The sequence below is a fragment of the Pipra filicauda genome, unplaced genomic scaffold, assembly GCF_003945595.2.
Source record: "Pipra filicauda isolate LSUMZ 115617 unplaced genomic scaffold, ASM394559v2 scaffold92_size2517590_pilon, whole genome shotgun sequence".
Taxonomy (NCBI): domain Eukaryota; kingdom Metazoa; phylum Chordata; class Aves; order Passeriformes; family Pipridae; genus Pipra; species Pipra filicauda.
Genome location: NW_024105120.1, coordinates 1,469,843 through 1,491,436, shown reverse-complemented (window position 1 = coordinate 1,491,436; position 21,594 = coordinate 1,469,843). Strand labels below are relative to the sequence as shown.

The 21,594-nt window shown below is 41.3% G+C and overlaps 1 protein-coding gene across 1 annotated transcript in view; it reads left to right on the top strand.

The window, feature by feature from the left end:
• LOC113992452 overlaps positions 1-12,236 on the top strand; it is a 42,134-nt gene extending 29,898 nt beyond the window's left edge. Inside the window, exon 7 of the mRNA XM_039391271.1 lies at positions 10,622-12,236. Within this exon, the coding sequence (XP_039247205.1) occupies positions 10,622-10,640 (19 nt within the window). The 3' untranslated portion in view covers positions 10,641-12,236. The remainder of the gene's footprint in view (positions 1-10,621) is intronic.
• Positions 12,237-21,594: the final 9,358 nt, after the last annotated feature.

Sequence of the window (21,594 nt, the reverse complement as noted above, 5' to 3'; positions counted from 1 at the left end):
GTAGAATTCAATTAAGGTTAATTGGAACTTCTGAAAACTGAATTTCCAACCAGAAACAATGGTGGGGTTGCAGATCCTAGAGGGTTTCTATCACTTTTAAATAACTTTCAGTTCTGTTCTCGCTTGACACTGCTCTAATCTTCCCTCAAGCCCCATTCTTTCTCTATTATCAAGCAATTCAAATGCTCATTTTTTTTCTGTCATAATTTATCATTTTGACTTATTTGTTCTTTTTACGTCGTCTTCTAAAGGCGAGGGGGGAAAAAAAAAACAAACCACCAAACCCTGCAGAAGCTTGGAAATGTTTTTGTATCAGTCCCAGTGGTCTGACATGAAAGATATATAGCCACTTCTAAGAATTTGACAACAATTCAGTAACAATTATCTAGACAGGTACAATAACAACTCGTTTTTCTTTTGCTGTTGAGAGGGATGATGAAGCTTTAATGAATTGTCAATAAAGATTAAAAAAGAATAAAATAAACAAAGAGTAGAGAAAAACAGGTGCAAACGCAACGCCATTAAAATGCAACTCAGGTTTCCCACTCTACCCTAAATTTTATTTCCTTGGCATCAAGGACTATTGTGACAGTTCTTCGCACACTTGATTGAACAGGGAAAACACATGGGACTGTATCTTAGTCACAGAATGCAGAACATGTAGCTCTCCTCTCTCAGAGCACTCTCGCAGAGGGATGAATAATCCTTTCAGCAGTTCATTTTGCCAGAATTTGCAGCCCGTTGTTTACTGTGTGGGGACTAATAACAAAATGCCAAGCAGGAATTAAAAAAGCGAGAGAAGGAGCGATGTATATAGAGAGAGAACAGCGACAGCTTGAAGGTCCAACTTCTCCCCCGCCATGTAGCGCGTGGTTGTCACTTGCCGACTGGAATATTTTTTTTTTTCCTAGGAGTTTTACTTGCCGTGGTTTCAGAATTACAATAGAATTTCTCTCTGCACATGCCCTGTGTCTTGCTGTTTAAAGGAAACCAGAGCAACCCCTGACACAAGTGTGTTTTTAGTGTTTCCCTCTTTTCCTGAGAGATAAAGGGCACACAGCAATTATTGTGTAGAAGGTAAAGGGAAAAGTTTCTTTGATAAGAAATGATGGTGCGATTACACAGTCGCCACAGGAGAGGAACATGTAGGTGGATGCACTCTAATGTGTGATTACTAATGAATTCTCTGTATTCCTTGTGGAAAAAAGCCACAACTGTAAAATTAAATAGTTAATGCCTCTTTGATGAAAGAGTTTGCAGACACTGATGTCCTTTATCAGAATACAGTGGGTTTTGAAGGAACGGGTAGAAGAGCAAGTCCAAGCTTCAAGAAAAGCAATTGGAGTGGAGAATCCCTACAGATATATTTTTTCTATGGGAATTTTTTTTTTTAAATGTTTTCCAGTAACAGAAACCTTTTACCTGGGAAAAGGATGAGTAGGATTTTACTAGGGGACATGCAGCTGCTGAAGCTGTGGTCAGTGCCATATGGCAGATGGGCAGCAGATATCAGATTCTGTGCCACATTGGGGTGTGAGTCCCCATGAATATTTGTTCAAAACCAGCTTCTGTTGCAGAACTGTTTGTGAGGGCTGAGATTTCAGTGAGGTGTATATACAAGATATATATATATAGATATAGATATATGTATATATAAAAGAGAAATCCTCTTAATTCACCAGCAATTCAGTCATAACTTCTGGGCTGAAATATTGACTGTAAAATGTGGAAATGTGAATGGAAATCTGGGTTCTCTGTTGTGCTGTGTCAGGGTGCCTGCTGTCCAAAAATAGCACAAGGTCCAAAAAATGCTCTGAGATCCTTAGGAGATGCCATGTGAGAACCTTACAGAAACATCTTAATTACACACTAATGAACACCATAGGAGCAGACAGTCAAGGGAAAGACAGTATATCATACTCATGTCTATCCTAGATACAATTTGACAGCTGATTTTTGAGTACCTTTCTTCCATTAATGATTTTTATTTTGATTTTCAAAGTGTTTAATAGTTTAAACGTAGTTGTTTCTTATTTATGTTGTGTTTATATGATGGCATTTTTTTTTCTCTGTTTGATTAGGTCATTCATTTCAGAGTTTGTAAATGGAAAGAAAATAGTTGTGAACACAACATCATCTTGTGTTCTTGACACCTTCTTTTTCTTTATTTGAACATTTACTTGCTCATTTAAGGCCCCTAGGTTTAGTCGTACTCCCCACAATCTTAACATATTTAACGAGCAAGAATGGAGGTATTTAATCACCGTGCAGCAACTGTGTGGTGTTCCTGGCTCTGCTTCTGAAGGACATTGGGGCTGTCAGTGTGTTAAAAAGGGGCTGTGAACGCCTGATGAGGCTGTGGCATTTCGCAAAGCCAGAGCTGTGCCGGCTTTCTCCAAACGTGCCATGAGATGGCAGCAAAGGCTTTTGAAAAGGGCATTATGCGAGGATTTCTGTAACTCAAATTGTTTAATGCTCAGGGATCCTTGTGAGGGAACTTGATCATAAATCCCACACGCAAATAAGGGCTTCATAATGCATCCTGCAGAGTACATGCTGTATTGTTCCCTGAAATGTAAGGTTTCATTTTCAGTAGAGAAGGCCCTTTTCTTTCCCATGTTCTACTTCTTTTCTTTTTCGTATCTAGCGTATTCCCACCGTTTATGATTCTTTGAAAGAAACGGGCAAGCAAAGCTTTTAGTGTGCACTCACCGAGATATCCATGTGACGGTTGCAGGGAAATGCAGGGTTGCTAGTATGAGGCACTGAATCATAGAATAGTTTGGGTTGGAAGGGACCATGGGGGTACTAATTGACAGGAAGCTCAACATGAGCCAACAGTGTGCCCAGGTGGCCAAGAAGGCCAATGGGATCTTGTCCTGTATCAAAAATAGCGTGGCCAGCAGGAGCAGGGAAGTGATCCTTCCCCTGTACTCTGCGTTGGTGAGGCCACACCTTGAGTATTGTGTTCAGTTCTGGGCCCCTCAGTTCAGGAAGGATATTGGGGTGCTGGAGTGCGGGTTCCAGAGAAGAGCAACGAGGCTGGTGAAGGGACTGGAGCATAAGTCTATGGGGAGGCGAGGAGCTGGGGTTGTTAGCCTGGAGAAGAGGAGGCTCAGAGGTGACCTCATCACCGTCTAGAACTACCTGAAGGGAAGTTCTAGCCAGGTGGGGGTTGGTCTCTTCTCTCAGGCACTCAGCAATAGGACAAGGGGGCACGGGCTTAAGCTCCGCCAGGGGAGATTTAAGTTGGATATCAGGAGAAAATTCTTTACAGAGAGAGTGATCAGGCATTGGAATGGGCTGCCCAGAGAGGTGGTGGATTCACCATCCCTGGAGATTTTTAAACGCAGATTGGACGTGGCACTGAGTGCCATGATCTAGTAAATGGACTGGATTTGGACCAAGGGTTGGACTCGATGATCTCGGAGGTCTTTTCCAACCCAATCGATTCTATGATTCTATGATTCTAAATACCATCTCATTCCAACACCCCTGCCATGGGAAGGGATACCACCACGCAAAGACCGATTCAACCTGGCCTAAAACACTTTAAGAGATGGGGCATGCACAACTTCTCTGGGCAAACTGTTCTCCACCACCCAGTAAAGAATTTCTTATAACATCTAATCTAAACCTGCCCTCTTTCATTTTAAAGCCATCCCCCCGCTTGTCCTGTCACTGAATGCCCTTGTAGAAAGTCCCTCTTCAGCTCTCTTGTAGCCCCTTTAGATACTGGAAGGTGTTACTAGATCTCCCTGAAGCCTTCTCTGCTCCAGGCTGAGCAACTTCAACCTTCAGCCTGTTTTCATAGGAGAGGTGCTCCAGTGCTCTGGTCATCTTCATGGCCCACATCCTTATTATGTTGGGGGCCCCAGAGCTGGACACAGTAGTCCAGGTGGGCTTTCACAAGAGCAGAGTAGAGGGGTAGAATCACCTCCCTTCACTTGCTGGTCACACTGCTTTTTATGCAGCCCAGGACACAACTGGCTTTCCAGGCTGCAAGAGCACATTCCTGGGTCGCGTTGAGCTTCTCATCCACCAGCATCCTTAAGTTCTTCTCTCCAGGGCTAATTCTCTGCCCATCCTGTCCTTGTGCTTGGGATTGCCCCAGCCCAGTGCAGGACCTTGCACTTGGCCTTGTCAAACTTCACGAAGTTTGCACTGACTCACCTCTCAAGTGTGTCCAGGTCCCTCTGGATGGCATCCCATCTGTCCAGTGTGTTGACAACACCAAACAGCTTGGTGTCATTAGCAAATTTGCTGAGGATACATGGAATCCCATGCCTCTGAAAAAGATGTAAAACAGTGCCAGTATAGGGCGCTATTCTTTGCCAAAAAATAAGGATTACCTCTGTCAAAAATGTATTTATGCTGCTCCACAGAGAAAGAGTGGCCAAATGCAGAAAAACACTTTTGCAGAGATCTGTTTATTTGTGGGAAAATAGTTAAAGGGGAAATTGAAACTTGATTTTGCCCTTTTTTGTCATCAGCAATAGCTATCGGGTAGGAATTTGGATATAAAAAAACTTGTGGGAAGAGAAACAGAACTTCTTTTCAGCCATGTGGTGACATTATATGCTCTCTTGATAATAATGTGATATGGAAAGAATTACTGATATTCATGAAGGTGAAGGAAAACAGACATGCCTGCCACCCACCCACACTTCATCCTGTTCTTATCACAGGTATTACTTTTAGCACATTCTTCTTGGCAACAGTAATGAAAAAATAGGTGAAAAGCCATTAGCAACAACTCCTCCTTTTCATCTTGCAGGGGAATGGTGCTAAAGACAATATAATACATGATTTGCTTGAAAACAGCCTTTCTAAAAGCATTGGTTATATTTTTGGAGCTACAGTTCAGGAGGCAATTTGGGATTCTTCAAGCTGGTTCTGTGACTTCCTGTTGATGAAATTGAAGAGGGAGTATGTTGCAAAGGCAGTTACCATTTAATTCATATTGATGGACAACTGGGATGCCAGTCTAAACCTGTCTTCTTTGTTTTAAAACCATTCCCTCCTTGTCCTCTCACTATATGCCCTTGTAAAAAGTCCCCTTGAAAAGTCTTCAAATACAAGCTCTTCAAAATTTGAATATATTTAATGGCAGGAATTTTACAAGTAATTTAATAGAAATTATTAAGTAATTATTAGAGGCTTTTTTTTTCTTTTTTTTCTGCTAGCAGTGGGCAAGCTCATTCTGGGAGTCTGAGTCCAGCAAGTTATGACTGAGGCTGCTCAGACCACGGTTTGGGACCAGCATCAGCAGATGAAATCCCTGCTTCTGTTTTGCATTTTCTGCTGTGTGGCAGAGCTGCTTTTTGCAGCTGCACAGTGAACTGGATTCAGGAAGATAGAAAACTTCTTGGTTGTTTTTTTAATTCCGTCTGGGTTTTTCAGCTGAACATGAACTCAACTCCACTTCATCCTAGACTTGTGGCAAATATAAATGCCACACTTGAGTGTATCATCTGGAGGGGAAGGGAAGATTTCTGTTGGTTTAAATATTGCAACTTCAGAGTGTCTAAGGTCAGAGAGATGTCAATAAATTTCCTAGTTCCTAGGGACTCTATCTTTCAGTCTGTCCAGTGTTCTGTTCTCTCTTCTTAAATGTTTGTGTGTATTTGCTTGACATCTCCATAATCCCAAGGATCCAGCTCCCTGAGCTGTACAGAACCAAGACTTGCACCTCTGGGTACAGGCTCATAGGATGTCCTCAGGCAAAGCTAAAGCATACAGCTGTGGCACAGAGATATGCACAAGAAACAACATAATTATTTACACTGTAAATGCTCTGTTCCCTTTGTGTTATTTCCAATATTCCCAACATACTTTGCTGGCTTCCCTTGTAATACAAAAATTAACATGGCAGTTATAGCAAACTCCTTCCATGAATGGCACAGAGTTTCACTGAAGTATTTCTTTTCTTGCCTTCATCTTAAACCTAAAACCAGGCAAACAATGTTTCTGTGACACAGTAAGAGAGGTGGTATGAGAGAATTTGTCTCCAGAGACTGCAGTGCATTCTCAGCTCTATCAACCGGAGGCATTTTGTCCTCTGTGGAAACTGTTTTTCATATCCTCTCCTGTCCATTCCTTGGCTTTTATATTGTTGTAGGGCCTGATTTTGCAGACAGTGATGTGGGAAATGGATTAGCTCATGGGCAGACTCAGGTTTGAGCTTGGAGTGGAAATTAAACACCTAATAAGACATGCATCTAAAGCTGTTGTATCGAGTGTCTCCCCATTCTCCCTCCCAGCTGCTTTATGTCTTTATAAACTGACAAAGTGAGGTAAGCTTTCACACATGTACATTTCTTACACAAACCTGTAATGACACCTGTGTTTTTTCCTCTAAAGGTTTGCATTGACTGGGATGGAAACCACCTTACAGCTGAAGCAATGGGTATTTTGACCATTTTCCCTTCATGTGCATTCCAGTTAAAATACCATCAAAAGTACAGCTGGATAGTCTTTTGTAGAAAGAGTAATTCCTATTCTTTTCTACTTTCCGGCTGTTTCTTCGTGTTTTACCTCAGATCCACCTCTCCTCAGTCTCGGACAATGCTCTTGTCATTTATGGATGCCCTTTGTCTGTGTCAGCTGCTCAGTCTGCAGAGTTTCTCCTGCCTCGAGAAATGTTCAGAAACGTTTGATGGTATGATATAGAGAAGGTGCTGTGATTCCTTCCTGCGGAGGGAAAGGAACGGGAACAGTGATGGGACTCCCTAGATAAGGCAATTAAAAGCCAGCTGGGATAGGAAGAGGGGGCTTACAGGGACTTAGACTGAAATAATGAGAAGGAAGCTTGAAGCCTGAGAGTTGTTCCTTTTACACTTAATTTCTTCTCTTGACGTTCATGTCATGTCTTATTTTTGTGATATCCACTTGTGAAAACAGAGGCAAGAACAAAATGGCCAGGAACTTCTCTGTGCTAAGACTGGACATATGAGCCCCAAGACCAGTCTTCTGTCCTTTCCTCAAGGTTTTTGCCCCCAGAAGAGAGTGGAATGTCATCTGAAAAGCAGAGTTAAGGCCACTCAACTGTTTCTCCAGGCTGTGTGCCCCACTGTCATAACCATCCTGGGAACAGCAGCTCACATCAGGCTTGCAGCCTTCGTTCCTGCTTAATACGAAATAATGTACTGGAATATGTAGGCTTTGCCTTGGGCTGTACTGTTCTCCCATCCCAGTTTCCTTTCGTACGTGTCACCACAGCTCTACTACCCAGAAAAACCATGTGCCCAGAGAAGCTGTGGATGTCCCATCCCTGAAAGTGTTCAAGACCAGGCTGGATGGGGCTTTGAGCAACCTGGTCTAGTGGACACACGTGTCCCTGCCTGTTGCAGGGAGATTGGAATGATGAGGTTTTTTGGTCCCTTCCAATCCAATCAGTAATATGATTCCATGATTCTAAAGGCGAGGCTGGTATTTGGGAGCACTCTTACCCGCTCTCAGAAGAGTTTTGCCTCGTGCTGGTGGAACAGAGCATAGCTTGGGAGTCTGAGTGGCAAGGAGGAGAATCAGTCTTTTGCCCTTTTGAAGGGAAATAGGGAACATTGACTTGCGTGATCATTTTAGGTGGATGATTAAATTTGATCTCTTAGGTCCCTAGTTGAAAACTCAATTCAGATGAGTAGTTTTCTTTTCATACACTGCTTAACAATCTTGTGTTCTGCCACCGCTAATGTTCCTGATGTTGATTGTCTTTTCATTTTAGAAGAAATTTCATTTTAGAATTTCATTTTAGAAACAGCAGAAATGCCCAGACTTTTCTGTATTCCTTGGCTTTGGGCTCTCAAAACCTAAAGAGAAGACTGCTTTTTGTTTAAGGATAAATATTCTACCCTGACACAGACTGACAGTCTACCGCTAAAGTCACATATCGCCGTTGCAATGGGTGAAAGGAATAGTCAAGACAGAAGAATCATAACTTTTCCACTGACTTGTGTTGTTTTCAAATATTCTAGTTAAAAATGCTGAGGTTTTGGACACATATTTTCTGGGGAAAACAAGTTAGAAAACTTGACAAAACAATCAGGCATCAGCTTAGTACTGGAAGAGCCTACATGAATAGTAGGACTGTAGGATAAAACCCTCTGTAAACATGTGTGAGGAGTAGGAAAAACAAGTATGAGAAAGGGGAAGAAGTAGAGGAGTATTCTCTTCTGTAGTATGATCCCAGTGATTTATTTAGGCTGAGGAGTCCAAATATCAATGTCAGAGCAAATACTTCTGAAATGCAGCAAAAGTGAATGTTGATGGAGGCAGCTGAATGCAGTAGAGATAGTTTTGCCTTGTGATGGTTCTACATGGACATGTGGTTGATACCTAGAGGAAAATCAAAGTGCGACATTAATGGGAAGTGCTATTGTGCATGTTATTTACAGTGCTACACTGATTTCACAAGGATCACCAGACTGCTGCCTTAACTAATGTTAAATAAGTAGTTGGTGGAGAGTATATAGATTTGCTGCATGAGATCTTAAGTTTGTAAGAAGTCTGTTCTATCAAAGAAACATAGGAGTTCACTTACGAAGGTTCCATTGTTGCATGCACAACTTCTTTCCCTTGGTTAATGAATGCAGGCACTCAGAAAAATGCTTTTAGGTGACAGAATCAAAGAAGACTGCCTATAGCAAAAAGGGATCCAGAAGAGCAGCAAAAGCTGCTGAAGAAAAGAGTTTATAAAGGGCAGTTTGGAGTGCATTACCCAAAGGAGTAGAATTAGGAAGGGAGCTTCTGATTGCTAAAGATACACTGCTGGATGGTTTTAGTGAAGCTGGAATACAGCTGAGTTTGGGTTTAACAGATAAAGCAGATATAGATAGTAAGATTAGAAAATAAGAGAAAGATAAATGTGTACTCTGTAAAGGAAAGACCTTTGCCCTTAGCAAAGCTTTCTTGTTCTGAAACCAATATCGTCTCCCAAGAAGGGACGGGCTGTGCAGTCTCTTTAGGCTGGCCAAGGGTTGGGATGAGGCAATCTGCATTGCCTTGCTAGAGTCACATTTATTGCCTGTAAATAGGCACGTTTGAAAAGTATATTTGTGCAGCAGGCAAAGGTGTGATTGCAGCACAGGTGGGTATAATGTAGAATTAATTCTGCTAGCCATAACTCCTCTAATGAAACTGTGCAGAGCAGGCTTTAGTATGCACTTCACTGCTGGAGGATAAGCCCTGCAGCAACACTGTACACATGCTCCAGGTGCCAGGTTCTGCCACTGCATCTTCATTAGCATTCCTAGCCAATGATGTCCAGTACCTGTAGCAAGTAAGTTATAGAAGGAATGGGAAGCTACAAACTGTATTGCTATATCTCTAATGAAAGATGAAAACAATTTCCCTCTTCCAGCCTTGGAACTTAGATGAAAATAATCTATGTCTGAAAGAAAAATTGCACGAGTGAATAAAATGAATTGTGCATTATAGTGAACAAGACACATTATAATAATACCTTGCACTAGATTCTTCTGGTGACACCATTTACTGGAGGTTGCATTTAGTATTTTGCCTGATGTATCACATGATATATCGCAATAATCCCATCTGCAATATGAGACTTTAGTCAGAAGGAGTGAAACCTAACGGATAACAACAGACAAGAGTTACCTGAGTTTTTACCAATTTGTGTAGAATATATTGCAGCTGCAATAAGTACTCTGATCAGAGTATTTATGACTACTTGTGAGCTTACTGTAATGTGAGTACTGTTTGTAAGATTTGTAGGCAGTCAGCCAGCCTGTTTCTGTGTGAAGCTGGAGAACAGTCATCAAGGGAAAGCTGTGATTACTGCATTCTGTTACTGCATTAGCACCTAATGGAAACGAAGAGAAACCTGGTCGTATAGACTGACAACCCACTCTTATTTCCCAGGGAAATAACCAAGGCATTGCTGTAGGAACAAGTAATGAACCACAAACAAGCAAAGCAATACAATGATATGAGTGTACAGTGGAGCTTAAAATGCAAATCTGGCTTGCTCAGTACTAGCACACAGACTGTAACCACTGTCAGTCTAATTCCAGTCTACATTACCAGCCATTAGGATGATGGCTGTACATGACATTAGCCTGCTGAATTAGGAATACCTTTCCAACAGCCCTGGTCTCTGCCTCCCCTTTGGTGCTGTTACTGTGCTTTTTCCACATCACTGTGGAGCTGATCAGCAGCCCTGTGCCACTGGTTGATGCTGGTGAATGACGGTGGAGGCAGCTCCTCGCGTGCCTTCACAAAGATACCATACAATTTACAGCATTTGGGTAGAGTGAGGAGATTTGGTGATCAAATTTTCTGGGATTCCCTGAATCATATATAGGACTTTCAGCTCTGCCTTAAAGGTCCAACTGTCATAATGAAAATGATGCTTTTGGTTTGGTGGATTACTTGGTTAGTTGAATGTAAGCAGAGAGACTATGACAGGAGGTCCTGCTTCTCTAAGCTGAGGGCAGAAGAATGTATTTGCAGTTGCTGCAGTTGTCAGGTTATGATTTCTATGTGTAATTTTCTTCTGGCTGCCATTTTACCATTTCTTCCTTAATTTTGTCAATTTTTTTATAAGAGCCAGTTGATTTACTCTACTTTTTCACTTTTTTCCTTTTTTTTTTTTTTCCCACAGATGTGTAAATAAACTGTAAGTTTTCCTCATTTACTTGTGGTGACCGTTTCCACCCAGCTCAGACTGTAACCAAGCCTGGTACTGAGGCTTACCAGGACAGCAAGAAAAAGTGAAGAGCTTAGAAACTGAAGATGGGGGAAACCAAAATCAATCCAGGACACTTGCTATTTTCTGATTGAACTTCTAAAAGAAACTCAATGAACAAGCCAAGAATCCACCATGACGAGCGAAATATACTCATGCGTAGCACTTCATATATGTCATTAACTACTTGAATGGAAATCTATGCTTTCCTTACAGCAAAAGAACATCTGTCTGGGGCTCAGTGAGCTGTTGCCACAGTGCATGTAAAGAGGGGCATTCTTTTTCTCTGAGATTTTCTTTAAATAAATGGGTTTGGCTTAATGTATTAGGTAAGAAAGTAATATTTTGGGATTTGTAACCAGCTGCCAGTTGTATTTCTTTTTTTTACTGGGAGCACAACACAAGTGTTTTCCTCTCTGCCAACCAGTACGTGTTGCTGGCGGGGAATGACGGATGCTGCCATGGCTGGCTCTGAGGAAGGCTGTGCAATTCCAATCTCGAGACTGTCATGAGGAGGCACGATGAGTCCCCTGCCCTATTCTCATTACTATTTGCAACACTGGAATGAATCTGTCTCATACCACGAGGTGTTCTTGCTGTTGTAATCCTTATTGTAGGCTTACAGAACAAGAAAGAAGAGCAAAAGGAAGATAAAGCCTGATTTCATGTGGGAACCTTTTGGAAAGCATGTCAGTGACACATTAATATAATTATTAAGGTAAAGAGACCTGGCTAAGGTGGGAGATTGCAAATGTAAATACCCTGATGAGGCTGAATGCTGAGGATCCTCTGGGGATATCAGGTATTTTTGCTTACTTGAGCAAAATCCAAAGTAATGCTGTTGGTTTAACAATTAAATAGAATAAAGACCGTGATCTTGGTGTGTAGAAAAAGACTTTTTGGGTACAGGAGAGAAATACATGTCCTCTGAATATTTTCAGCATGTCTCCCTCAGCCCAGTTCAGTTGCCTGTGTGGAATCAGTGATGAGAGTTTGAATTTATACATACAAGTACTCAGAGTGAAGCTCTGAGGACAGAAGAGGAAGGAGATGAGAAGTAAGTGCATGGAAATGGAAGGAAAATATTGGCACAGTGTCTTCTGAAGGAGCAACGCTGCATTTGCACAACTCTGAAGGAAACTTCACCATATCACCTGGATACCACATTTAGGAAGCAGCTTGTGTCAACCTTAGGTATGGATTGAGACAGTGAAGGCAGATAAGGCCACTTAGTTAGGTGAAGGATAATCCTTTTTCTTTTCCTAATTATGCTGGCCTGCAGCAAAGTCCCTCAATATGGAATTTGATTTTGATGGTGGTGTTTTGAACCCTCTTTCTATGCTTTTTTTGCTTCAAGAAATAATAAGGTCTAGATAAAGTTGGAATAGCTGCCTGGTAATGAGATCATTATATATAAGTACTGAATTGCTCTCAGGGGGTATAATGATTCCTCAGCCCAGGTAGGCAGCACAGAATTATTTACTATGCACAGTCTGTCTTAAGATCTACGTTTACAGTGCTTAAGCACATAAAGCCCTTCAGCATAAAGTTCAAGTAAGAGAATATGCATGAATGGGAATATGTTATTTACAGCTTATATTATGAGATGGAATGCACTGGGACTGGTTATTTACTTTTCCTGTGGAATTTTAAAGAATTTTGACAGAAAAGACAAAGAAGTAAGAGAGGAGATGCTAAAGGAAGAAGAACATACCAGTGCTGTGTGACGGCAGCTTCCTTTTGACAGCCATCCCCTTTGCCTGTGGGAATTAACAGGTGGTAATGGCATTGCCTGGGATGGAGATGTGGTGAGAAGCCTGTTCCCTTCTGCCTCCAAGAGGCAGAAACGCTCAGAGCTGTCCTTGTGCCTGGCCATGGGCTGGGGCACAGGCTGCCCCTTGTGCCATGGGACGTGCACACGGAACCTGGGGACAACCCTGGTTTGGGGATAGACAGGGAACTGGGTTTGATTTCCTGATCTGCTACCCGTTTCTGAAGTGATTTTTGTCTCTACCTTACAAATGGTAAAGAGAGATAGAGACAGACCGGATCGGTCTGTGTGCCTCCTGCTCCTCGAGTTTACACCTCTGAGATAAAACTATCAAAAGTGCTTCAGAGAGAGTGAGGGCAAGTGCATTAAAGATTATGAGGTGTTGAGATGTGAAGATGAGGGGGATGAGTAAATGCTGGTAACAGGTTCATTGCCTCTTACGTCTATACAGAAAATAGGGTCGATAAAAGTAACAGGCAGCCCTGGGCTTGTTACCATGGTTATATGCTCTGTCTCCACTGAAATCACCTGAGTTACAGCTACTATGTAAGTAATAGGGAGTCCTGATGCTGTTCATAATAATGAGAGAAAACACGCCCTATCAAAAAAATATGTCAACTGCATGCAGAAAAGCTGCAGGAGAGGCATATTCTGTGGACATACTTGCTTTTAGTGAGCTTATGTAGGTCCATATGCTGAAGATTACATCCAAGTGTACCTTTGAGTTTCAAAATTTCTAATTATTTTGCTGTGCCAATAGACAAATTTGAGATGTAGCGTTTGATCTCTGTCGCACAGGCTCTGTAGGATGTCCTCTGTGTATTTTCCCTGACGTCTAGGCTTATTATATTTTTACCCTGATTTGATAAAACAAGTTGTCTTTATTAGAACAGAACCATTCCTGGAGAAAATGGATAAAGTATGCATGTAAGTTGCTTTATTTTTTGCAAGCCTTGTCATAGCAGTAAAACAGATGTGTGCCTGGAATAGCAAACTAACAGAAGTACTTGGATGACTGAAGTACTTGGATGACTGAAGGCGGGAAGGGGAAGACATCTTGAGCTGCCAAACTCCTACAACCAGCCCTAGGAACTAAGATTCTGCTTTCACTGTCAATATAAAACTCTTTAGTCTGGCATTTAATGTGCCTTAAGATGAAAAGCTATATTTAAATTAATAATCCTAATTTTTTTTAATGTGTGAAGTAAGTGGATTTTAGGATTCCCATACACCTGCCTGGCACTATGGATGGCAAATGGATTTGTTTCAGCAAACTCAAAGGATTCATAGGACTTGCTGCTCCTCGAAGGGAGCTTCTGTCAGTCCAAAGAAAGAAATACTACACACACACAAAAAAAAGAATTGTAGGGACCTGTTTCAGGGAATATGAAACAGGTCCAGTCACCCTGCGCTGCATGAATGGAGGGACTGAAAAACATTACAGAAGCCTTTTTAATCCCAGAGAAATGAAAAAGGCCATGGCTTTTTCTTAACAGAACATGAAGGTTTTTATTTCTTCTTTATTCCTTTTTAGGGTCTCTTGGACCTCCTCAATGGGCCTGCTTCAAAGTCTGAAAAATGAACTCACCCCTTCTGGCAAAGTCTGGCCTGGGTAGCAACAAATGCTTCTCTGTTTCAGTCTCAACACCTAAAGCTCTGTCAAAATAAAAACCCGCACCCATGGGATGACAATAGGTTATGAAAACCTTCTTCTTTTCTTCTGCCTAACCTGGAAAGCTTTTCAGTGTTAATTAGGCTACTGTAAGGATTAGGAAATGACATTTTGTAAATTGATTGGCACCTGGAAAAGTGGCATCCAAGATGACTGTGGCCTGTACCCGCTGTGCCAAGCCACTACACCCTAGGTCTTTTTCTCAGCTGCCATCCCGATGTTGACCCATCTGGAGTAGGAGAGAACTGCCCTGGTTCTGAGGAACGAATGCATCCCATTCTGCTTGTGCACCACTGCCCAAATCTTGGTTTTGCAAAGCAAGAAAGTCTGCATTGTGCTGTCAGCATTTTCTCTTTCTTGCAGCATTATATAAACTTCATAGCCAATTTCCTAAAAAAAATTAGGGTTGCTTACTTTGCTACTCCCTTAATAGCCCTTCCCTTTGGTTCTCCTTTCTCTTTGAGAGAGGCCACAGAAAAACTGCAGTAGTGCCTACTTGATTTTTGTTTGTATGTTTATTTGCCTGACATTATCCCAAAATTAATTGTAAGGGAGGTAAATGGTGTGAGGGGAGTTCACTGGGGTTAAATGGTCAAGAGATTTCGGAGTCATGTATTTAACCTGGTGGAGAAACTGAGTTCTCAACATGCAAACAACTGCTTTCCAAGTAAATTAGATGCTACTACCTGACCTGTGCTCATTACAGAGTTAAAATGTAGCCTATCATCATTACAGCACTTTTGGGTCCTCTCTCCAGCCACAGTGTTTTAATGAGTCTATTTTGCTATATAATTTATTATCCTCAGGGCTTCTCAAAAGGAATCCATTTCGCTGAGAGAGGGTCATGAGACCTGAAAGACTTTTGTGCTATTGCTCTCCTTGTTGGTCAATAACTTTTGAACTGTTGACCATCCAGTAATTGGCAAGAAAATGTCTCCCTTTAAACTGTGAGCTAAAAATAGATCAAACTCTCCAGAATCTAAAACTTGAAGGACATATAGAGGAAAAGTGCTTTTTAAATGGAGATATTTATTATTCCACACTTTAAAGCTATTAGGCCTTGCTTCTTTCCTCTTTACTTGCTTTATGGAATTGCCAGCCAGATTATAAAAGAGAGAAATAGTTAAAAAAAAATGAAATATAAAAAAATTATTAATCATGGAAAGAATGATATATAAATATACTTGCAGGTACTTTCAGGGAAGTCCAGTAGGATCTTTAAGGCTGTCCTGACTGAAATAAGATTTTAAAGCTGATATGACTTACAATAGCTATAAAAATAATAGAGGAGAAATGTCACTTTTATGAATCCAAGATGGAAGAAGGCTCTTTCCATTGGCATTGCAATCCTACAGGATAGGGTGAGAGAGCAGAAAAATACTGAAACACAGAATAAAAGTTGTTTTTTTTTAGGGTAGCAAGTAAAAATGTCTAGAGCCCGGGCTCTAAATTTCCCTTAAAATCCCTGCTCTTACTGAGGTGGAAGCAGATGTGTGACAGCAGTGGATAACTCCCCTCTGCAGGAACCTCCAGTCCTGAGACACTCCAGGAGTCCCTGGGTTTCTTCAGGCATCTGCTTTGATACACAGATACCTGTCTTTGTAAAGAAGGTACTTTGAAGAATTAACATATGCCATTAATGTCCTGGCTATTAATGTTTGTAAAGTACTCTGTATACTCTGGGTTACGTTCAAAAGTTTAATCATTTAACCAAAACCAAACAGAGCCTGTGCATCCCTACAGTAATCCAAAGTACTGTGTTCTTTTTATGACCTGTTATCACAATACACAATATCACAACATTCATTATATATTAATTCCAAATTGCTCACCTTTTGTCACAAAAAGGCAAGAAATAGAGAAGCATAATATTGCCACACACCCCTATGTAACCACAGCTTTATTTTAGGAATGAAGATGTGCAAGTATGTGAACAGACATTAAAGGATACTTAGCTATTCAACTGATTTAATTGGCCAAACCTCTTAAACATTGCAGCAGGAAGAACATCTCTGAACAGAGCAACAACAGTAATAGTGAGCTACGTTAGAAATTGAGTATCATAAACAAGGTCATGATCTACTTTAGTAATGAAGGCATACTATATGTTTTAAAAAGATTTTTTTCCTAGCCTCCTAGGGCTGTTGGTATGTCCCTATGTAATATTGAACCCATTATTGCTACACTATGCCTGGCATTCCTTGATGTGGCAAGTTAAACATCATAGCTACTCTCCCATATGCATTAAGAGCAGCTGAAAGCAAGAAAGTAAGTAGTGTAAGCAGCACAAAATGAGTTATTCCAGCTTTCCAGCAGCCAGAGGAGGCCAGCTGTTCACACACCTCTTCAAAGCAGTGAGGACTTGACTCCTCAGCAGCAATTGTGCACCAACTGTATTTTTCAGCAATGAAAGGTCATTTTTCCTCTCAGGAGAAAAAACATGAGAAGTGGGGGGTTCATTCTTAAGGAAAGTGAATGGGATGGGTATAATCTTTAAACATGACTTTATGCCTTGGACCACAGACCAGCAGAAGGAGGCAGTCCCTATAGGGGATTGATTCAAATATACTAGGTGCCTTTCTTCTCCAGAGAGTAGATGTGTGAGATACATGAGAGGACTCAGGACTAAACACTCCTTTCCTTACTGGCAACAGAAGTTAGTGTGAGACAGCAATGAACTGCTATGCCTAAATGCCCTTACTACAAAGTAATAGGGGCATGCCTGACGGCAAAATTACTCCTTCATGTGGTGTAAACCCGTCAGGCTTGGGTAGCTCAGATGCTGGAAACAGGCTATCTGCAGCAATATGGAGCCCTGAGATGGCTAATTTACTCTGTGCTGCTGTCTTTTAGTCGAATAATTTTTGGCAAGTTAGATGGTTTCATCTGCTGATTCAGCCTCCCAGCAGGGCTTTCAAATTGTATTAGGTTGTGGCAGGTACACTTGTAGTTCACTTGTGTGTTGGTAAGGTGTTCTCCAAACATACAGGAGCAATGGAGTTTGTTCACACAGTTGTGTGTAAAACAGTGTGGCCAAACTGAATTAATTCTGCCTTCATCAGGTGGCATTAGCTGTGTCACCAGCTCTATCTTTTCTGCAAGTGATGGAGGTATGAAACCTTTGGCACATAAATTTGGCACATGTGACTTGAAAGCAGTTGAAGTCTTTGAAATGCCTGACCCTGAAGTTCATCACTAATCTCTTGTTTTGAAAGATCAGCCCTTTTGTACCTTCAGTGACTCTTAATGAAGGCTCATTTTGAGATTTCTGTGTGTTCTAGAACAAAACTCTATTTTTTGTTCTTTTAAATAGTTTTTAGTTTTTTTTTGATTCTTAATTTCCTAAAATCCAGTGCCAACAAAGAACAACTTGCATGAATCAAAGGAATGTGCTAAATTAGACTCCAGAGATATGGAGTACAGCACATCAAACCCCATGCAAGAGGTTTCCCACAGTTTGCAATCCAGCAGCTGCTCTGGGCAGAGCTCATTTTCAATAACAAACATGCAGACAGCAGTGTGAAAAGTGAACCCAAACCCAATGACTCAGTAAGTAAAATCCCATTCATCGGTTTACAATCAGAATGAAAAGCAGACAACCTTTTTGCATCATTCAATACCCTGCTGGAGGGCAGTGGATGCTTACAGTGATGAACCTTGTTAAAAATGGAGAGATAACCGAATAATGATTTTTAAGTTTCCAGTGATGGTAGAACTGGCCTATACTTCTAAGTCAGATGCAAGCTGTTAATATAGTAGACATAACCATAAGTTTTTCTCTATAACACTGCAGTAAATGTAAAACACATAGTTAATGGAAAGTAGCAGTTAATAGGATGATAGTGTCTGTAGAAGACCAAAGCAGAAGGCACAAGTGCACTCTCTGCACTGATGTCATGGGCTGAATGGAAGCTTCAGAAAAGGTTTATCAAGGAGATCATCCCCTTGAGTCATGAGGTTCATGAGGTTCATGGCTTTACCTTGCTTTACAAACTCCTTCTTGAAGGATAGTCTGGGCATGACTGGATGCAATACTAGTCCCAGACTTGGTCATTGGTTTGTGTCTAACAGATTATTTAGGTGTAGTCATGCAGCCAGTTATACGGTTTAGTCTTGCAGGATTAAGGAGAACAATCCAAATATATTTATATAGGATGATATAAATGATAAATTTAATGCCCCATCCTCACTGACACCGCATTCTGTCAGAAAACAATGTTCTTCACATCCTCAAAATATTTAACTTTCAGACTGATTTATCAGGCCACTCTCAGCTGTCTTCAACACGAAAAGCAGCTGATGCCCCCTTCTCCACCCACCACTGATAACTTTTGCCAATAGAGAGATGTTCTAGCTGTTTTCCCCCCACTTAGGTGCTACACACACCTAGGATGAGTTTTTCTGTGATGCATGGTTATTTACATAGAAAAGAGCATCATGAAAACCATGTCTCTATGTGAGTGAATGCAGCTGCATTAGGTCCCATGCTTATCTTTTCACCTTTAGGAGGTGGTGTGTGTGGACCCTGCTTCGTGGACCCTGGCTTCTTCTTAACTGGTGTGTGCACTCGACCAATGAGCTTTGGTTAACACAAGCAGAATTGATAAAGTGCATCAGGCTGTTTCTAGGATGTCTGAGTTTGAATTGTCCTAATTCTCTAGTGACAACGTGAATGAGAGATGATACTTGGAGGAGCCCGTTCTTCACGTGCAGCCACAGCGATCTTCAGAGCAGTCAGGCTGTGGAGACCCACAAGGCACAATGAGCTGTGCTCCTAGCATGGCCCCAGGCACAAGGTGGACTGTCATGGGACGAGGGGCAGAGCTGGAGATGCCCTGCTCCTTCTGTTGCTTTGTAGATCTCAGGATCTTCTGTTAAGCTGTCACAGAAAACCAAGAGGGTGTAACCTCTGAGATGCAGCAGCAATCTGGGAGCAATCCAAAAATATACAGTGTCTCACATTCGACATCAATTCTATTTGGCCTTACATATTGGCTGAAATAATACAGAGATTTAATAAATGTTGCTTTCAAGTTTCACATCCCTTTACTATTTGAAACCTGCCATGCTTGGACAGCAGCATTTCAAAGTTCTGTTTCAACTGTTGTGACAAAAGCAGAGCAAGCTGGCTGACAGGCAGGTTGAAAGACCATAGAGGAAAAAAAAAGGCAATGAGGCAAGCAGTGAAACTGGCTGCAGAGTTGTCACCTGCAGTGCTTCTAGATCTGTATAGGTATTTTCCAGTCTTTTAGTATTGACCAAGCCAGCATAAAAAAGCAATAATGAATTCTGCCTGAAGCTACTGGAAGAGCTTGTGCTGAGAGAGTTGCTGAGCAGATGATGTCAGGAGTACCAAGCAGATGTTGGCATATCAGACCAAATCCTGTTTCTTGCTTCAGTGGTTGCAGTCTGGAGGGTCACATCCACCTGAGCTAAGGGAATACCTACCATTACCCAGCTGGTAGCACCTGAACATATTTTTCCAAGCTCACTCTTATGATGCAAACAAGTTTTATGTCTCTCACTTTAGAATTACATACTGAAGCAGAGAGATGCTGGAAGTCCTGGTCTTATGAAAAAGGTTGCAGTTTTAGTTTTCTTCTAATCCTCAGTCCATTGTAAGAAAGGATAATATCTAATCTATAATTTTGTAGGTTTATTTACTCCAAGTTTCTTTTTATTTTGTTCTGCTGTTAATACTTTATTTGGAATTAAACTTCAAATTAACACCAGAGTATCTGAGGGAATGCTGTGTCCTCCTTGCTGTCTTAGCAGCTGGTGACAGCATCACCCACTGTCCTGTGTCATTAATTTTGAGGCGGATGAAAATGGAAGTGCTGTGGGACGTCGGATGTTGAAAATCGAAATTAAAGTACTTAAATAATCCCAAGGTGTTCAATGGCTTGTACAGGACAGGCAGAAAGATAAGGAGATAGAGTTCTTATAATTTTTACTTCTGGTAATTTATAAATATTTTCTACCTTAAGGAATGATAGAGGATACTTTTGGTAATGCAACTAACTGGTAATAAGTCAGGATGGCAAGGTAAAAGAGTTTGGGCAGTATTTTTCCTCCCACCCCCTTATAAAGTTATAAAAAAAAATTGGTCGTGTTTTTTTCTGTCCAGTTTTTTTGTTTGTTTGTTTGTTTTCTCCCAATATACTTCAAAGTTGCTGCAGCTGCACATCTGCTCATGGCTGAAATATGAGTTTCTATTTTCTGGTCTTTTCCATTGTTAAGTTTTCCTTCCTAAAGATGGAGACTTTATTTCCTTCACTGCAGTCCTTTGAGACTGGGCCTGTTCTCAAAGAGTTTTCATTAGCTATTCCTTCTAGTAACTATTCCTTCTACTGTATCTTTAAAAACAGTCTGATTCTAGGACTCATTTTAGCAGGACTAGCACCTGCTTCATGATTTGATACACTCCTTTTTTTTTTTTTTACCTCTCTTAATCATCAGTTCTTTATCTTATGAAAGTAATTTTTATCTTTTAATTTGCATTGTGGTCATTTCCTCTTTGTGTGTGTGTACACATGCACGTACTGCAAATAGCTTTTCATGCTCTTTACTTTCTTTCCAGCTTGACTGTATGGGTGCTGGACATTTCTTGGGAGATGCTGTGCACTGTCAGATCCCAGCTGATGCCGCTGAACCCCATCAGTGACAGTCAGAGCTGTGAGGCACAGAACTTCCCTGTGCATACACATAGTATGCCTCGAGTAAGAACTGCTCAGGTTTTAGTACTTTACCAGATCACGTTTCCTTCTTTCCAGAGCTTCCACCCCCTCATTTTGTCATTTAGTGGTGTCTGCTTCATTCTGCTTCAGTATTTTCCCTAGCTGGATTTTGTGAGAATAAAAGTAGAAGCAAAGAGCAACAGAAGAAAAGTGTTTCTCAACAGGGACCTGCCCATCTGCTTTTTCAGTGCCGTCTGCCTTCAAATACCTGATTATCTTCCTTCATTAGTCAACACATGGCAAAATTCCCTCACCTCTACCTAGTTCTTACTCTGGGCTTAATCAGAATTCAAGTGAATGCCATTCCAAAAAAATCTGTATGCCAGATAACCGTGACAGGGACGGGAATGTTTTGTGCTGGCTTTGGTACTGACTTCTTCTTTGATATTATCCCGCTGCTTCCCTTAGGATTGGTTATCTAATATGAATGGTGAAACTCAACCGAAAAAAGCAAACAGCTTCATTCACAAATGCAGACAGCATAAAATTAGACAGGAACAGAAATTACCTGCTATAGCCTGGCACCCCTGATCGCTGTATCAATTACAGGTCAGCTGACTGTGTGGCAGCAGCTGATGTACCCTAAGGAAAATGGGTTGTCTGTGCAATTTTCCATCTTGGTGGCTGGGATGGGGAGCAGCAAACATGGGAGTCTCTGGAGAAAATCCAGGGCAGGCTGTCCTGCTTGTGAGTCTGAGTTCTGCTATTC